Source organism: Octopus bimaculoides, chromosome 11, assembly GCF_001194135.2.
Source record: "Octopus bimaculoides isolate UCB-OBI-ISO-001 chromosome 11, ASM119413v2, whole genome shotgun sequence".
NCBI classification, from domain to species: Eukaryota; Metazoa; Mollusca; class Cephalopoda; order Octopoda; family Octopodidae; genus Octopus; species Octopus bimaculoides.
The window spans coordinates 18029691-18050118 of NC_068991.1; the positions used below are offsets into that span (position 1 = coordinate 18029691).

At 35.7% G+C, this 20428-nt stretch overlaps 1 protein-coding gene across 2 annotated transcripts in view; it reads right to left on the reverse strand.

Annotated features, from left to right (window-relative positions):
- The window catches only part of LOC106867465 (ribosomal protein S6 kinase delta-1), a 61743-nt gene that overhangs the window by 6701 nt on the left and 34614 nt on the right, over window positions 1-20428 (reverse strand). For both annotated transcript variants that reach the window (XM_014912345.2, XM_014912346.2), the window contains 7 exons: window positions 20012-20129; window positions 11644-11759; window positions 10905-11134; window positions 8545-9413; window positions 6513-6634; window positions 4937-5089; window positions 2986-4676 (listed from right to left, as the gene is read on the reverse strand). In XM_014912345.2, coding sequence (XP_014767831.1) covers window positions 2986-4676; window positions 4937-5089; window positions 6513-6634; window positions 8545-9413; window positions 10905-11134; window positions 11644-11759; window positions 20012-20129 — 3299 coding nt within the window. The remainder of the gene's footprint in view (window positions 1-2985; window positions 4677-4936; window positions 5090-6512; window positions 6635-8544; window positions 9414-10904; window positions 11135-11643; window positions 11760-20011; window positions 20130-20428) is intronic.

The following is a 20428-nucleotide window of genomic DNA, read 5'->3' on the forward strand; positions in this document are numbered from 1 at the left end:
ACCCACTACACTCTCTGAGTGGTTGGCGTTAGGAAGGGCATCCAGCTGTAGAAACTCTGCCAAATTAGATTGGAGCCTGGTGTTGCCATCCGGTTTCACCAGTCCTCAGTCAAATCGTCCAACCCATGCTAGCATGGAAAGCGGACGTTAAACGATGATGATGAACGATGTGATAGTGGATTTTCATCGATGAGTTCTTGAAACTTGGTTATTTTCCCTAAAATTATATATATATATATATATATATGTATGTCCCTTGTGAGTAGACGTGATGAATGGAAACTGCTTGGAAGCCCATATATTTGTGCTTATGTGTGTGTGGTCCATGTCTTTGTCTTTCCAACTGCTATCTGAATGTTAGCACTATTTCACAGCTTGTGTTTATTTACATCTGTAACTTAGCAGTTTGGCAAAACAAGACCAATAGGATAAGTGCCAGACTTTAAAGTACTGGGATTAATTCAATCAATTAAAACCCCTTAAACAGTCTGGTGTGCTTGCAGTCTAATGGCTGAAACCAGTAAAAGAGCATACACAAAATAAAAGCAAGAACAAAAGAGATTCAACATGGGGTGTCATTCACCATTACATGATCTAAGCCTTCCAAAGGGAGCTCCAGAACTGTATCCATCTGGATCTCCTTTCCTTGTTCAGGATCTTTTCCCTTATACAACTTTCAAGATTTCAAACTGAACATTACTCTGACTCATTTACTTCTATATCCAAGACTAACAAAGCCTGAAAATGCCAAGGACAACATCCACACCATCTCAGACTAAATGGAGAAGGAAAAACAAACCTACATAGAAAGTTGTAGAAACCTAGTTACCAAATGTAAAAGAGATATTGAATTGCTCGCTGGTAGATGTTGAGTTCAATTTAACAGAAAGCAGTTTGTTGTGTATTTAGGTAATGCATTTAATTGCACAAGTTTCAATTCAGCTAGTTGTTGGAAACAGATATGTCCCTACATGTTGCACACACAAAAACTCACAGGCTCAAAGCCCACAAGTGGTTCAGTTGTAACTGTGCTGTAGCATTTGAAGCAAAAAACATGGATTATAATGCTTAGAAGAAAATCCTCCTCATCTACAGCCTAGTTCTGTGAGCAGTTCTCTAGCAAAGAAAGCTTCTACTACAAACTGGCATTCAGAAGTGCCAAATAAAACTAAAGCATAGCAACAACCCTTAAAGTTGCCTCTATGCTTAAGAAACATAGCTTACATTTTAACAGAAAATCCCTTGGTCAAAGGAATTCAACATTATTCAATCACTACCAACACTAACTGTCATCATCATCATTATTATAACTTGGTATATAAAATAACAAGTCTCACTTGCATCTTAACTCTTCACTGCTATCAAAGAAACTTATCAGTGTTAATTCCTGGTACTGCTTCACCCAGCTCCTCCATTTACATCACACACTCAATCCATTATGTTCACATCTCCATCAAACATCCACTGATATCATTGAAAGCCAACTACTTTCATTTTTTTTTTCAACAGACATCTAAAATTGTAAGTGCCACAAATAGTAACTTTAAGATCTACAATGGTTGTGAACAGGATCTTCAGGAAGCCTTTCTTAGTTCCCAGTAACATAGAGCTCAAGTTATTTGACTAAGGTCACTGACTTCTTTGAGCTGTGTACCATTGTTTCAACAAATTGACAGGCAGATTTCATCTTCATTGATGGTCATATATTTAGTCATCTATACATTTGAGAAACAGAGTGACCTATGAAGAAGGGGTTTCAAGATTGCCTTGATGGTACCTACAAGTTTCTCTTGATGAGTTTCAACCTCTCATGGCATGAACGCAAAACCAAAGAGGAGATTTATAGACACATTCCACTCATTTCTAGTACTATTGCTCAATGCAGGATAAGGCTTACTGATAACTGTTATTGTGCAGAACACCAGGCCATATTGGATGCCATATTTTGAAGACTTTTACACCCTCATAGAGGACAAAGACCATTCAGCTACATTTATGCTATTGGCCGACTTACACCATGAAACTGAGGACCTGCCAAAGCTAAAAGAAGAAAAAGAAGCCTGCTGTAGTGTTGTGAAACACATCTAATTGTTTGAAGAAGTTGTGAACATTTGAAAAATACTTGGTATTGTACGTGTGAGAGGGGAAGAAAGAGATTGTACAGAAGGTAACTTATAACTTCATGGCCAAGACTTCAAACTTTACTCCAGCTAGCAATGATGCCGCTATTGAGTAAAAAACATCCCTCTTTGATAGACCAGCAATTTTTAGTTCACATCTGAGTGGCTTGAGGCAGAATAGGAATTCAACTCTAAACAATTGCAAAAATATGCAATTCATATTTTCTTGTCAGAAGAGAAAAATGAATGCAAAACAACAAAATAAATCAGACCGGTGCAGGCATGGGTGTTTGGACACAGAGTTCACTTTATAAGCATATAATTTTTTACTAACTCACTACACAGCACTGTGAGCAAGTAACTTCAACTGTAGCCAACCAATGCCTTGTAAGTAGAATTGGTAGATGGAAACTATAAAAGTCTATTGAGAGAGAGAGAGAGTGTGTGTGTGTGTATGTATATATATATATATATGCATGTGTGTGGATGTTTACATTCTACTGCTTCACATGACACCTAGCAAAAGAAAAGAAGTGGTGCTGACATTCCCTTTCAACAAATTATCTACTAGCTCTGTGCTTTTGAAGGCATGTAGAAAAATCCATTACTTGAAAAAGCAGGTAAGTGTTAGGGACAGGAAGTGCACCTGGCTGTAAAATAAAACTTCAATAAGTATTTATCCAACTTGTGACAGCAGGGAATCCCTCACCCCACCCAAAAAAAAAAAATAAAAATAAAAAAATAACGGATGTAAAATGAACAAACGGATGTAAACCCACACTCATACAAAGAAGAAATAAGAGATAAGGAGAAGGAAGAGAGAAAAGAGGAGCAAGGATAGACTGAGAAAGAAAAAGTTACTCACCGACAAATAATACCCTGATCATGCAAGTATGACAGAGCAATCACAACTTCTGCTGCCCACTGTTTGATGCAAGATTCCGGTAGCACAACTTCTGAAGACCAGTTCCTACTACTGTCAAATTCTTCAAATACTTTCCACACTTTACTTTTTGAAGGTGACTTCAGATCACACTCAAATGATGCAGACCGACATGGCTCCATAAATGACTGTCTAGGAATGCCTGTGTATGATGTTGTATTGTGTTTGGTGGACTTTTGACTGAGACAACTACAGTCATTGGTAAAGTCTGATGTTGCAGCTATTAATGGGGCTGTTGTGCTTTCTTTCTCATCTTTAGAGTTTAAAGCTTTCTTTGTTCCACTATTGCCTTCTAAACAGTCTGTCTTAGGATTAGAGTTTTTGGTTACAGAAGAAACTAAGGTATTTATACTTTGAGATTCAGAATAATTCTCTGTTAAGTCACTCTTGACAACACTTAACAAACGTGACTTTGATAGACTTTCTCCCTCACCAGCAGAAATAGTTCTTTCTCTAGAGTTAAGGCTGCTTGACTGCGAATGCATCTTTGGTAGACTGCTGGAATATTTATGAAGGTCGTAAATACTGACCTCTTCATCAGAGACATCATCAAGGCTGCCATTGCATTCACTGAACAACTCATCACGTCCAACACTTATACTATGGTCTGAAGCAGTGTTTATCACAGAAGATTTATTATTTGGTGTTTCCAGCTGTGTGGTCAATGAATGCGGTGTTGGATTTTCCAAGACTTTGTCAATAGACTTCAATAACTGAATAGAATTTTTTGTAATGTCCTGACAGCTGGTATCACTACATTCACTGATCTGTAGTTCTGATGCACTCTCTCTAAAAACATCATTCAAACTATCTGTGTCGGAATTGTTTGTGTCATCTCGTTCAGCGTCATCTTCCATGATTATGTGGTTGATGTCAGAGAATCCACTGCTATGGCGTTGGGATTTCCTATCACTATCGTTGCTCGTTATGCTAAACTCAGCTAAGTGGTGCCGACTGCTGGTCAGCAATTCTTGGAACTTCTCATCACCACTGTTGTCAAGTTCTTTCAGAGACATTTCATCAGGAATTGAAGGAAATGTTGTGGAGGTCGTTGAACTTTCATGGCTTGGACTTTCAGATTCTGGTCCTGTTTCTGATATTGAGGCAGCATCATTGGACAAAGCAGACAAGTCAGTATAACTGTTCTTCAGTGTATCAACCTCTGCTGAATCAGCGTTGTTGTTGTTGTTGTTCATGAATAAAGCTGCATATGATGTGGCACAATCACTTGTTTTATAACTGGACTCCAGCTGGTCACTGACCCCACTTTCAGTCATCACAGGATTGTCTGGCTGTTTGGCTGGAGGTTCTTCTTTATAACTGTAATTTGGTAACTGTTCATGGAATGTTAAAGAATTGTGCATCTTACAACCCTTATAGACATTACGGCCCCCAGCACTGCCAGAGCCACTGAACCCAAGGTAATTTTCTTGGGAACCTAACTGCAAATAACTGAGTATGTAAGTCCACAGTTTACCACCGGAAGCATATTGTAGCAGCAGATATATAGCATCTGTGCCTTCATAAAATTTATACAGTTGAACCATATATGGACAAGAACTAGGAAGAATGTTCTTCACATTCAATCTCTCAGCACCAGATTTGTGAATTGTCTACAAAATATTAAATAAGAAAAAAAAAAATTAAACAATTAAAATAAATATGACAAATATATTTTAAAGAGTCAAGCTAACCATTCAAAATACATATAAACCATTCTTTTCACTTTTTCTTTTATAATATTATTGTCAGCTAATATAAAGTGTTGAGTCACTCACCAAATAGGCACAACTCAAAAATACACCTCAATTAAAGACATTATTTAGCAGATAGTGCGAAGTAGTTTACCTGGAGCAAACAGTTTATTACTTACTTTTATGATATATGTTTCATTGGAACCTTTCTCTAGTACTAGCAACACTTTATCTATAGTGCTAAGTACTTTGTAGTTACGTAGTTCAGATATAGGAGCTCTGAGGAATGCCAAAGTGGGGTCTAGTTCCATTGGTGGAGACAAAGAATCCAACTGAAATAAATAAAGTTGGTGACAATATATAGTGTGTGAATGCATAGGTATGTGTGATTTACAGCTAACAGGAAATGGTATCTGTGTGTGTGTGTATATATATGAATATATTGACAATATATGGTGAGAGTGTTTGTGAAACTGTTGGTGATAATGCATGAACATGTTGGTGATTATACAATCCATAGTTTACACCAATATACCCTATGGGATTTCTACCTACTGAGCATGACTATTTCCTTCATGGCAACAAGGTTGCTATTTTTCTCTCCTGTTTATTAAAACTTTCGAGAGAGATCACACCTCAGGTCCAACAGAATGACACAGGAAAGGATCACAAGACAGATTCTTCAAGCTGAACCAATGAGCAGGAGACCCAGTGGGTAGACCAAGAATGAGTTGGTCACACTTAGGAATCCAGAAGGAAAGTGTAATGATGATTGTTTCTGATAGGATCCAATGAAGGAGGTGCCTGAGGACTTTGCCTACATGACCCTCCAGAAGATGATGGATGGATAAAACTTTAGTCTTTGCTAAAGTTACTTTAAGATCTTTCTAGCCAAATGACTATATTAGGCAAAATAATACACACACATTTGAACACTCATTTTAAAGAGAATGTGCACCCATTAAATCAAAACTAACTTAGGAGGTGAGCATTTGTTTCATAGCTTTTAATGTAAAAAAAAAGATATTTAAAACAATAAACAATAATGTACAATATAAATTTATTAAACAATAATAAAGACTGTAATTTTTACTTGACAATGTCATTAAAGAGCATTTTGTCATGACAATATATGCAATACAGTATTCTTATTCAGTTTGTTAATTTGTTAAATCTATGAGGGTTTACAGTATAGACCTGTATATGTATTTAAAATAAATACATTTCAATTCACCAAGTGTTTTAAAATGCGTGTAGCATTTAGAACAAATGGATAAGTTCAAACAACTGTCAAATACTCTTACACGCCACATGTGGTGATATAGAAACTTACAAACTGTTCCCACATGTAATGATATATAAACTATTGTTTAACTTAGACTATTCCTTCATTTAGCAATATAGCAACCGTTATTTAATTTACAAGCTGTTTTCTTCTGGCAAAATGATACAGTTAAATATAAACAAACAAAAGATTACAAGTTTGACACCAAAAAACTTAAGGTATAACCATTGCTAAAGTTTCATTCTAGAACAAAGCAAATTAGTTAACTCAGTTTTAAGAAACAATCCAAAAAGACCAATCAGTTTAAGTGGCTTAATTTCTCCACGCTTTGCAATAAACTGTGTATGAATTTCAAAAATTTCAAGTCAAGCTTGTTCATTTCAGCTCTGCTTAATCAGGGTTGACCTGATACCAAACAACACAGTAGGGAATCAATGGTGAAATAAATAAATAATAATAAAAAAACTTACGGCCCATCGCCTCTCATCATTTACATCTTTGGCTAAATGTCGATTATACAAATCTTCAGCTTTCATTAGGTACTGTGCTGTCTTCCGACGAACAGCTTCTCGGCGTGTTTTATTGGAATCTCCTACAGAAACAGAATGCATATATATATACATCGTAAAGGAACAGGGATTTTGAATCCGGTCAGGTACCTTAGAAGTACTCTGATATGATCCAGATTATGGCTAACCACATTGAATAGGTACAATCCATCTGATGGGCTTTAACACAGTATGTCTGCTCAATTTCTCCCACAAAATATGAGTTAACTCAAGGATAAAATAAAAGACACTCGCCTATGGTGCCATGCAGTGGAATTGAAACCTGGACCTCATGATTGAGAAGCAAACTTCTTAACCAGTTGATCATATTGCCTCTACTACAAAATAATAAACACTTATATGCAGATGAACATATATTACACCATACTACACATACACACACACACACACATCCCAATTGTGGGAGTGGAGTAGGTAAAATCCAGGCTACATATGTTTCCTAGCTAGCAAATCCTCTGATGTAATAATTACTCAAAGAGGGGTGCTCAGCTAGCTACTCAACAGGCCAAAGCTCCCTTAATTAAATAATTGTTACATTGTCATTAAGGAATCCCAAGTTAATTTGCCGATGATGTAATTTGAAATGAGTGACGAAGCTGGAAGAACAGAGTAAAAATACTGGATTTTACTTGCTCCACTCCCTCAATATGGATTTTTATTCACATTCATAGCAACTGAAGTTGCTAACTATGAGCTATAAAAAAATTTCTTTCAGCTTATCGAACTTCGGTATGGGGAAAACCTCCAAACTTCAACACCAATAAATCATTATTGTTCTTGAATGTTGTTTTTTATACCTATCATGAACTGCTTGAAGCTTACAAACTTTCTACACTCAAACCCTTGGACCTTATAACATATATATATATATATATATATATATATAAATAATTAAGTAAGTAAGAAAATGGAGATTCAATGGATATAAATTAATTTATTAACATCTTTAATAAGGCCTACAATTGTTTCAATTCACACTCAATACAAATTACAAACATATAGAATAAAATAAGTTTGCATTTTGAATATTTAAAGTAAAATATCTTCCAGGCAAATGGACATTAAGAAAACTACATGCTGATCAATTGAGACTGATCAACAGTCTGTTAGGAAATCTCAATTCATCAACATGTAGTTTCTTTAATGTCCATTGGTCCTGAGATATCTTACTGTAAATATTCAAAATGCAAACTTATTTTATTCTATATGTTTGTAATTTTTATTGAGTGTGAATTGAAACAATTGTAGGCCTTACTAAAAATGTTAACAAATTAATTTATATCCATTGAATCTCTCAATTTTCTTACTTAATAATATTCGATATCTATAATATACCTATTTTTATATTTCAAAAATATATTATAGCAACCCAGTGTAACTTGGATGAAACAATCCCCACAATAGGTTTATATATCCTTGTAGTGACTATATACATGTGTGTGTGTGATTGACCCCACCATCGACTGACAACTGATGTTGGTGTGTTTACGTCTCTGTAACTTAGCAATTCAGCAAAAGTGACTGATAGAATAAGTACTAGTCTTACAAAGTCCTGGGGTCAATTTCTTCAACTAGAAACCCTTTAGGGCAGTGCTCCAGTATGGCCGTGGTCAAATGATTGAAATAAGCAAAAGAATAAAAGAATATATATTCCAAGGGTTGAACAGAAAGAACACAACAATGAGAAAAATTAGATGAAAACACAGCAAACAGAAAATTAGACAAAAACACATCCATTTTTGTCTTTTGTTTCCATCTAGTTTTCTGTTTGCTGTGTTTTCATCTAATTTTTCTCTTTGTTGTGTTCTTTCTGTTTAACCCTTGGAATATCTATGTAGTGCAACATACTCTCTGCTTGTTTATACACACACACACACACACACACACACACACGTACATACACACAACTAGAGAAGAATCTGGCCGTATCTACCTTGAACACCTTGAAGTAAGATTCCAACTCCATTTCTATAAAAGGCAAAGGACATTTCATAGTTTCCACTTGCTTCACATTCTTGGGCCTGGCATATTTGGTTGGCAGCAACATAGATGTAATCCTCTTTACCGCCCACTTTCAGAGACATGTCATTCGACTGCGAAGCTGCACTGAGCTGCTGTTGCAGCTGGCTCAGATTTGATGGAAGTTTGAGAAAATTAGAAGAAGGCAGTGATGATGGCATTTTTCTCTTGGCAGAATTCATATCCGAGCCGAGCGACAAGCTGAGAGCGACATCGAAGTCACCCTTGCCGCAACGCACTTTAGCATTGCAGCTGCTCCCCGTTCCCAGAGGATCAAAGTCCGAAATGTCGACGTTGGCACTGTTCTTGCCATGTGTCGTTTTTCTCGGGCTCTCAACAGCAGTGGCAGCATGTGCAAGGGCTTTTGAGGGCTCCAAGGGATTGCATGTCAATGCAGGAATTTCGTCAGGTTGTGTATCGAGGATTTTGGAGTGGTCACCACCAAACGCTGATGTCTCTTGGTTACTTTGTTGTTTGGAAGGCGCTGGTGTGTTCTTGGAGCTAGCAGAGTCTATGTCAGCACATGTCGACAATGCAGATAGCAACCAACTGTTGCTGGTTTGCAGCTTGTCAGCATTGTGTGTTGTGGAAGTTTGTAGAGGGTCAAAGAAAGAAATGTCGGCATCCGGTAAGGTCGTGCCGAGCACTGCAGCAACATCACCATCAAACTCTTCCAATTCTTCATCCTCCATTGAATTAATGCTGATGTTATCTGGAGCTTTCGGATAACTCCATACGCCATTACAAATTTCAGCACTACTGTTTGGTTCCTTTAGTGCAACACTGCAATTAGAAATAGAGAAAAATACCAAAAAATACAGGATTTCAAGAAGTTAATTTATTTAGTGATTTTATTGGTTTCATTTTATTTCTATTAAAACATTATTGGTGCATAAAAACATTACTAATGTAAAAAGACAATACTTTAACCCTTTAGCATTTAAACTGGCCACATCCGGCCTGAATGTTCTTCTTGTTTTATGTTAAAACTAGCCAAATCCAGCTTTTTGCCCTATATCATTCTAAAAATAAACTATCACATCATCAAAATCTCTAAGCTATGAGACAATATATGATTAATTCAAAACAATGTGAATAAAAAAGCATTACATTTGACAGAATAATCTGAATGCTAAAAGGTTAATGCAGACCTCTACCAAAAATTTTTAGAAATGTAAAAATTCCATACCCATCCCACTTTGATGCTGAGAAAACAAAATAGAATTTGCACCAATTCAATTCTTCATCCATCACTATGGTGTTAGACAAGTTTAAACCCTTTAACAATCAGATCAGGCTGTCAAACAGGATAAAGACCCCCTTCGATCATGAATGCCTATGAGATTGCACCTAGAAAGTTACCCCCACCCCACCCCACCCACACCAAGGTACAAGTCTGGGTAAGGTTGTTTATGGACGACCAGCAGTCACCCATGCAAACCAGCATCCTCTCTCCACCAATGTTATCCAAGGGAAACATTGGAATCCTGTTAAAGGTGTTTTCCAGGTTAATGAATGCTAGGACAATCATGTCTAGGAACTGACCTCAAGATCACATAGTTGGGAACCAAGCTTTTTATCCACAGTCACACCTCAGCTTGTGTGTGTAAATGTTTTCATATTTCTCTTGATAAGATGTTTTGTCAGATGGTTGCAAACAACAGCTTCACAAATGGTGTCATTTACTTTCAGGCCATTACAAATGCAATGCCCAGGTTGTTTTTTGTACAACAGGCTGGTGACAAGAAAGGCATCTGGGCATAGAAAGCTCTTCTTCAGCAAACTCTTGTCTGACCAAGCATGGAAAACCAGTCACTAAAACAATGATGCTGATTCAGTTGTAACTTGGATATTTTCTACAGGACGGAGAGGACCCTTAAGTCTTGTCACAAACAAGCTCTCTAGTTTCAGTGATATGATAAAATGCACCTGGTATGTGTTGTAAAGTGATTGACGATGGAAAGGGCATCCAACCATAAAATCCAAGGTAAAAAGTATGACAACCTTGACAAAAACTGGTGGTAATTTTCTTTGTTGCCGTGTATGTCAGATAGAACAGTACCATGAAAAATGTCAAGATATCGGACATTTTACCAGCATGGAAAAAATGAATGCAAAATGATGATAATGAAAAGAAAACAAACAATAGAAATACAAAGATTACCATAAAGTTGAAATGTATATATACAGTCTGAAATGACTATATGTATAAAAAGGTATTTAAAATAGAAAGAAAAAATTGTAGAAACCAATGATATATAATAGAACAATTACTTGCTGGGTTCGTCGTCCTTGTGGTTTTGTACTGGCTGAGTATCATTGGTTGGAATGGAAGGAATTAGTTCAGAAGATTTGTTTGAGTCTGATGTTTGCAGGTCAATAGATAGTTCAGAATCTGACTCAAAGCTTGATGTTTCAGTAGAGATTATTAATTTTCTGTTAGATTTTGAATTCACTGTTTGATTCTGGTAATCATTCAATTCATTTATGTAATATTCATTCTTCTGTCAACAGATAAAAAAGTAAAAATAAAACTCATATATATGTATACATACACACACACACACATATATATATACATATATATGTAAATTATATGGCTATATATAGTAGAAAACACTTGCCCAAAATGCCAAGTGGTGGGACTGAATCCGAAACCATGTGGTTGGGAAGCAATCTTCTCAACCACACAACCATGCCTGTGTCTATACTTCATATGAAAAACCTACAAACAAACTTGAGGGCATTAACTCTTTTGTTATCATATTTATGTTGAAATATACTGCCTTTGTTTTGTTTAATTTTGAAAATATTGAAAAATTTATTAAAATAACCGTGTCATTATTAAGCAAGTGTTTGGAATATGAGTTAATATGAAAGTATGATGGAAATTTTTAATTTAGATGACTTTAAAAAAAAAGGGAGGGAATATATATATCATAGAATCAGCAGGGAGTGGATTCAGGCAGGTTGGTATTGAAAGAGTTAAATATAAAGCTTTAAATAAAACTACCTCTAAAAACTGTTGGAATGTTTTCGTTCTGTGTAGGTGGGACTGACGTCCTATGAAGTTCAATAACTCAAGTGCACTTTTCCGCCTTTCTTCAATCACAGATTCTGTAAATCTTCCTGGAACAGATGAGAAAAGAGTATGAATAAAGTATATATTATTAGATGTAAATTAGGTTAATAATAATAATAATAATAATGGTTTCAAATTTTGGCACAAAGCCAGTAATTTTGGGGAAGGGGCAAGTTGATTATATCGACCCCCATTGCTTGACTGTTACTTAATTCATCAACCCCAAAAAAATGAAAGGCAAAGTCGACCCCAGCAGAATTTAAACTCAGAACATAAAGACGGACGAAATGCTGCTAAGTATTTTGTCTGGCATGCTAACGATTCTGCCACCTTATTGATAACAACAACAACAACAACGATGATGATGATGATTATGATGGTGATATTTATATGGGTGAATGCACAACTGGAAAAACTACTAGAATCCATTCATAAACTCAGCCAAGACTTTAAAATGTTGAGTGTGATTTAAACCCAAAATGTAAAGTGCTGCAACACATATATGGATTCTATCAATCTCAATTTTTCTGTTTTTTAAATGGGATTAGACAACTGTACCAAAGCTGTAACAAAAGCTAAAAGCAAACTAACTAAAGCTAAGAACATTACATTACGTCCAGACACTGACATCAGAGAATTATAAGAGAACTATATATATATATATATATATATACACACACACACTTAGAAGTAAATGAAACTAATAAGATATTAAATAGAGAAATGAAGGAGAAAATTAGAGTATTACAAAAAAGCCATACTAAATATTAAATCTGAACTCAATACAAGAATTAAGATATTAAGTATAAATACACTAGCCTTGCCAGCTATAAATAGAGCTTCAACATAATAAACTAAAAGTTAATTGATGAGCTTAGAGTAGAAATGGAAAAAAACTAACAGCATTCTAAAGACACCATATAGGTAGACTATACCCTGCATACAGAAGAAGTAGTAGTAGTAGTATGGGGGAACACACTGAAGTGTATTGCTGCATTTACTATTTGTTAATGATTCCCTACTCCTGGCAGATGACACCTTTGCACCACTCAGAAAACTACTACAAAGTAACAACAGCGAAACTAGAAAAAATACTTGGAGGCTAACAAAGGGAAACTGATTATTGCCATAAGCAAATATGAAAAAGAACCCCCAAAAACTTCTTTAATATATAAGGAAACAATAAATTTCAAACTAGGAACTTATTACATTGAAGAAAAAGGTTTAGATCAAAACAATAGAAAAGAGGGGGGGGGGATAAAATTAAGATAGAATTTCAAAGCATATTGAAGAAAAAATGGTGTAGAAACCATTCTATGGCCTCTTATCCTCAAGATTCAACAGCAAGGAAGCCAGAGCGAAAGTTCAAATGCTCTAGACTAAAAGCAAAAACATCTAATTCTAGCCGTACAAAACCAATGCCTAGCCACAAATAATTACTAAAATCAAATGAAGCACAGACATGCTTCCCAACTATGTGGTGTCAGATTCAATCCCACTTTGTGGCAAGTGTCTTCTACTATAGCCCCAGACCAACCAATGACTTGAGAATGGATTTGGAGGCTAAAACTGGCAGAAGCCCATGCATATATATTTTGACATCATGTAATGATTGTCAGCAAAGTCTCACTGTCACACATGCAATGTTGTTCGTTTCCAATTTTTTTTTGGTGAAAAAACATGTCTGGCCATGAGGAAATATTGCCTTGCATGGAAACAGATGAGGGTTGGCAGCAGGAAGAGCATCCAGCCATAGAAAATCTAACTCAACAAATTTCATCTGACCAATGAAAGCATGGAAAAGACATTTGATGATGACTGAAAAAGATGCTAACATCAAGTGAAGACTATGCGATCAGTACAATGAGACATTACATCACTTCTGGTTGCCAAGTTATTGCAAAGTTTGAGTATAACTATAGACACCTCAATTAGGCAGTTATGTCCACTGGGCAATACACAGATACTTCAAAGTAAAAATAAAAAAGAATTGGTAAAAATGTTTACTAAAACACAGTACATGACAATGAGCTGGCCCCAGTCATCTGGAACATATCTATCCAAACTGGGAAGGAGATCAAGGCAAATCATTCAGATATAATTATGAAGCGGCATAGGAGTGGCTATGTGGTAAGTAGCTTGCTTACGAACCACATGGTTCTGGGTTCAGTTCCACTGCATGGCACCTTGGGCAAGTGTCTTCTACTATAGCCTCAGGCCGACCAAAGCCTTGTGAGTGGATTTGGTAGACAGAAACTGAAAGAAGCCCGTCGTATATATGTATATATATGTGTGTGTGTGTGTGTGTGTGTGTGTTTGCGTTTGTCCCCCCCAACATCGCTTGACAACTGATGCTGGTGTGTTTACGTCCCCGTAACTTAGCGGTTCGGCAAAAGAGACCGATAGGATAAGTACTAGGCTTACAAAGAATAAGTCCTGGGGTCGATTTGCTTGACTAAAGGTGGTGCTCCAGCATGGCCACAGTAAAATGACTGAAACAAGTAAAAGAGTAAAGAGAAGTACTGAAACAGAAATATTTTGTATGTTGAAAGACATCTTGATCTCTTCTACCAAAAAGAACTTGAAACAGAAATAACATGCAATACGAAACTAAAAGCGTGAATAATGGTAATTATAACATGATGATAAAAAAATATGAACAATAACATAAAAAACCATAGCAGGGCCCATGACTTTACAAGCATTCCAAAATAGCTTGGCGAGACATAGCTCACATCTTATGCAATTTAAACACCACACCTTCTGCATGCAACACACACCCTACAATCACTATCCAATAAAAGCACACAAACCTACAATATGACATCAATGACTTACCTCACATTCTACACATTGCTAGCTATTGATATAGCACAACCCACAGAGAGCACACACTATATAATCAATGCCTGATGCTGAAAGACATCAATCGCATAGCGCATATGGAACACAACCCATACTGCACACAGCCTACATAATCACCTTAAAAGGATGAAAGGTATAGTTGACCTCGGCAGAATTTGATCTCAGAACCTACAAAGCTGGAAGAAATGCCACTAAGTACTTTTGTCAGATACACTAATGATTCTGTCAGTCTTACTGCCTTAAAAATAATAGTGGTTTCAAATTTTGGTACAGGGCCAGAGTTTTTGAGGGGAGGGGGTACTTGGCTGGTACTTATTTATCGACCCTGATAAGATGAAAGGCAACCACAGTGGAATTTGAACTCAGAATGTAAAGAACTGGAAGAAACGTCATTAAGCATTTTGTTCGATATGCTAATAATTCTGCCAGTTTCTGCCACCTTAATAATAATAATAATAATAATAATAATAATGGTTTCTGATTTAGGCACAAGGCCAGCAATTTAGTTTGACACAAAAACAAATAATCTCAATCACATATGAAACACAACCAACACCCAACAAATTAATGCAACCAATATTGCATACACTCTATACAGACAAAACACTAAAATAATTGGCAGAAATGACAAAACAAATAAGATACCAAAGCGAACAGATGTAATAATGCACAAACAATTCAACATACTCCATAGACAATGCAGCATACACTTCAGGAAGATATAGCACAACCCACAAGTTAAAGACATAATAATCTTTTCTTCTATAGGCACAAAGCATGAAATTTTGCGGGAGGGGGCTAGTCGATTACACAGTGCTCAACTGGTACTTATTTCATCAACCCCGAAAGGATGAAAGGCAAAATCAGTTTTGGCAGAATTTGAACTCAGAACATAAAATCAGAATGCTAAACATTTTGTCTGATGTGCTAACAATTCTGTCAGCTCACCATGTTAATATTAATAATAATAACAATGGCTTCTGATTAAAGCACAAGGCCAATATTTTTGAGGAGTTAATATTATCTACCTCAGTACATAACTGGCACTTTATTTTATCTACCCTGAAAGGAAAGTTGAGTTTGGCAGGATTTGAACTCACAACATAAAGAACTAGAACAAATCCCAAAAAGCATTTTTCCATTATAAAGAAGTTTAATGATTTTGTTACACCACCATTTAAATTTCTACATTCAACACAGAGGTACATTTGAATATAACCAATTATAACATGATAGAAATTAATTAACTCCTTATAGGATTTAACTCAAAATGAAGTTACACAAACATATATGGATTCTACCAATCCACTGCACTTTGTCAATTTGAATGATTGCTTTTTTTTTTCCTTGCATTGGCATCAGGCTACAAATTTCAGCAGAAGGGAACAGCTAATTACATCAATTCCAGTATTTTACTGGTATTTATTCACTCAATCCCCCACCACAACTCTCAGACAGATGACAGGAAAACTAGGGAGCTATCAGGATTTTAACTGCTGAATCTACCAGTTACCAACCTTAATACATATTCAATAATAATAATATTGGTTTCTAACATAGGCACAAGGTCACAAAATTTCAAGGAGAAAGGAGGTGGGGAATATAGTGGATTATATCAAACCTCATATGTCCTTGGAAAGATTATAGAAAAGTTGATCTTAGTGGAATTTGAACTCAGAATGTAAAGGGTTGTAATTAAAATGGAGCAAATAATTTTATCTGGCACTATAATGTTCTGCCAATTTACCATTGATTACAATAACTATAATAGCAATTACTAAGAACCAGCTAAAGATAGATGTGTTGTCTTTTCCCCATTGCCGACATGAACCAGCCCATGTTTAACATAATTGAACTAATCCATATACAATCAACTGATAGCTATCAAAACTTATTCAAGTGAACATATAAAATGCTTATTTTGTCCTTTCCTCAGTAGACTCTTGCCTAGTCTCACCTTTGTGTTTATTTTTACAATACAAGTATTTTTCCAGTGACTGAATCTTGTTCTTACTATTGTCTAGTGGAACTATTCTCCTAGTACCAATTACAAGCAAGATATTGAGCAGAATTATTTGTTTCTCTAGTTGTTTATTTGATGCTATCTATCTAGCATCTGCAGGATTACAAACACAGAAAGAAAAAAAAACTGGTGAAATGATTATCTCAATTGCAACCCACCCCACACTTTGGGCTGGCTAGAGCCCATTCTCCTTTGCTATCATGAAGCTTTTTTTAAAGCTATATTTTCTACGGGAAGTATGCCATTGCTTACCCCCAACCTCAGTTTCTAGACATGAGTGATCCCGAGATCAAAGCCTCTACCATGATTTTTAAGAAATGTGGTGGGAAACTAGCTCAGGAAGGCAGGGACGCTACTCCCTGAGACCTCTTTTGAAGCCCCTTTACCTATTAAACACTAGTTTAATAACTAACTACAAAAATATTTCACTAAATTTTTCATTATTTCCAAATTAATTGAAACAAAGGCAGTGTACTTCAACAGAAATATAGTAACAAAAGGGTTAAAATCATAAAAAGATTGAGAGAAAATGTGAACTATCATCATCATCATAATTTAATATACATGTTTTATACCAGCATGGGTTGGATGGTTTGATAGGACTGCATCGTGTTCATATGGCTGCTTTTGCATGGTTTCCGTGGCTGAATGCCCTTTCTAATACCTAAGACATAATGGCATGGACTGAGTGCTATTTTCATGTCAGCTTCACTATTGAGGTTGTCATGCGGTTTGCAGGACTACAGACTCTGGGGGAGGTGGGGAGTCAGCTTCATGTTAAGGGATGAAGGGATTGCTATGAGAAGTGAGGAGACAGAACAAGTTCTTATAGAAGGATCTGCAAGGGGAGAGGGAAAGAGAAAATTATCAGTAGTAACTGCAGGAGATAGATGATAGCAATCTGGTACCTGGGTGGTCCCGCAAGACACGAGCTGAGCAGAAGAGAGTGATAGGGCAAGCAGTTTGCAAGATTATATGGAAAGGATATTGAAGGAGAAATAAAAAATTAATAAATGATAATTAATGATAAAAGAGAATAAACTGGCAATCACTGAGATAAAGAAACTTAATACACCACTTAACGAAGATAAGCAGCCATATCAAATGACCCCCACCCCTCGTTGCCTCACTGGGAGATAAAACAAAGAGTCAATGGTGGATGAGGACAGACAACAAAGAGTATTACACAAATGATTTCTAAAAATGGGACATGTCATAAATCTCTTGGGAAAGGTTCAGTTGAATATATCAACCCCATGACAAGGTTTAAACTCAGCATGTAAAGAGTTGTAACTAAATTCTGCAAAGCATTTTGTCAGAAAATCTAATGATCCAGCAAATTTTTAACATAGGCACAAGGCCACAAATTTGTGGGGAATGAGAACAGTGAAGTATATTGACCTCCCCCTCTCCCAGTTCTTGGGCAGTACTTTATTTCAATCAAATGTAGAAGGATGAAAGGTAAAGCAGACACTGGCTAGTTTTAAACTATAAGCATAGAGGGACTGAATTAGATTGTTAACTAAATGCATTGTGTTACATTTTCTACCAATTGTGTCAACCATTGCTCCCAGATTGCCATTAATTTGAATTTCTGTAGGTCTATTATTAAAAAAAAAAGTACTGTTGTAAAATCAGGGTTTACTAAACTCAAAACAGAACCAAGAATGAATGCTTGAGAGAGTTGGAATGGAGTGAGGTAGAAAGAGAGAGAAAGACAAAAAGAGAATGGACATACACATACAAGCATAAAGACTAACATCTTTTTTAATGGTTTAACCTGGAGGAAGGTACTGTGGCCATGTCACTGCAGCCATCTAAGATCAGTGAGATTGCTGTGCTTTTTTTTAACCAGGTCTAAGAAAAGGCTGAAGAATTAACCTTTTCATAAATGACAGAGATTTATAAGGGCAGTGTTCAATTTCTAGTTTCCATAGAATATTCCTCAAAGAACTAAGCAGAATGAGGTTACAAAAATTTTCTCCCAAAACACCAAAACATTAGAGCTCGTTATTTCTTATATATATCTCTGAAATGTATTGTGACAAGTGTAATCACTTAAATTTGATCTTTTCTAATTCTACTTCCTCACTTAAGTGATACTATTTGGATTGTATTTTCATGGAAAAAAGTCTTTCCTGCATTCGTCTACAACATGGTTGTCATTGAATGAGAAAATAAAATTAACAAAAACTAACTGATGCTAACAGAAATCAAAATCAAGTGTTAATTAAAAATAATGATTCCTAGCTTTAGCATGAAACCAAAAATGTTTTCTGGGAGAAGGGAAATGAGATTAAATTAATGACAAATTACTTGTTCTTGTTCTATCACTCACAGAAGAATGAACAGAAGACTTGACCTTTGTAGGGTTTGAATGTAGAATGTGGAAAAAAATGCAATTAAGCATCACAAAGGATTATGTACATCAATGCAAGTTAAAATAAGATATTTCTCAATTAACCCCTTTAATACCAATCTGCCTAAGGCCACTTCATGTTCTATAATGCAAACTTCTTGTTCTAAAATTACCTTATATAAAAATTTCATGTCTAATATAGAATTCAAACACCAGTCTAATAACACTAAAGTTATTTCACTAAATTCTTCATGTTCAAAATTAAGTGAAGCAAAGGTAGTAAGTATATTTCAACAGAAATATGGTAACAAAAGGGTTAAATAATTTCAACCATTTTTCTGAGAAATTTAAACGAGTATTTTCAAACCAACAATAAAGCTTAGAGCGCAAAGAAATGCAATAGTTTCTAGGATAATTCAATCAGATTGTATGAATGTAATACGGATGTGTAGACTCTGAGAGAGTTTGATGAGGAAAATGTAGGCCAATTAAATAGATTCTGTACTTGTTGGTATACACTTTATCAAACCCACCCCTCAAAGAAATAAAAGATAAATGTGTCCCAGGTGTGATGAGAAAAACAAAACAAAAAATAACCAGCGCTCTACATTTCTACCACATATGTTTTACTTAATATATAGTACCAATAATAAAACAAAATTATTCCATTTGATATTCTGCCATAACTAGGATATTTTTGTGACATTTATTGGGGGAAAATAGGGCAATGTTAAACAGTAATCACTCAAAATTTAACAGAAAGTCAAAAACTTACTGTAAAGTATCTGAAATGTTGATGGGAATCAATAAAATAAAGAAACTGCATTTAAATAGCTATCCTGTTTTGACAGTAAGGGTACTTTTGTAAAGATGTACATAAGTGCTAAAAAACACCATCAGGGATGTCAAAACAGTTAATTTTATAGTCTTGTTTGCATTTTTTTTAATTATTATTTTTTTTCAGTTCAGTACACAATCACTCGCCCATATATATTCACATACATGCACACAGATGTTCATTTGAGAACGAGGTGGTTAAAACGGCTTCTTACCAAAATATTTTGGCTTTGCAAATTCGGGGAAATCTTCTTTGCGGTGGAGCGCCTTATGAAGAGCTAACATAGATTTGTGAAGACGTTTGAAATCATTGTAGCGTTTCCAGACATTTATCTAGAATAGAAGTAAAGAGAAAAACACCACTGTTTGACTTGGTAAAACAACACGCTTGGGCAGTTGGGGGCGATGTATCTGTAGAGTATTCACAGCCAGCATTAGGGTGGCTGAATGATAAGTGATGATGGCAGTCAGAAGGATGAGTAGATTAAGGGTGGGGGAAGCTGGATTGAAACACACTGCTGTTGTTGTTTATCCCCATATCAACTCTTGTCAAGCAGAACTATGGCTAAAAGCATTCCATTTATGACCAACCAGCTTATTTTCATAGTATACCTAGAGCCACAGTATCCAAA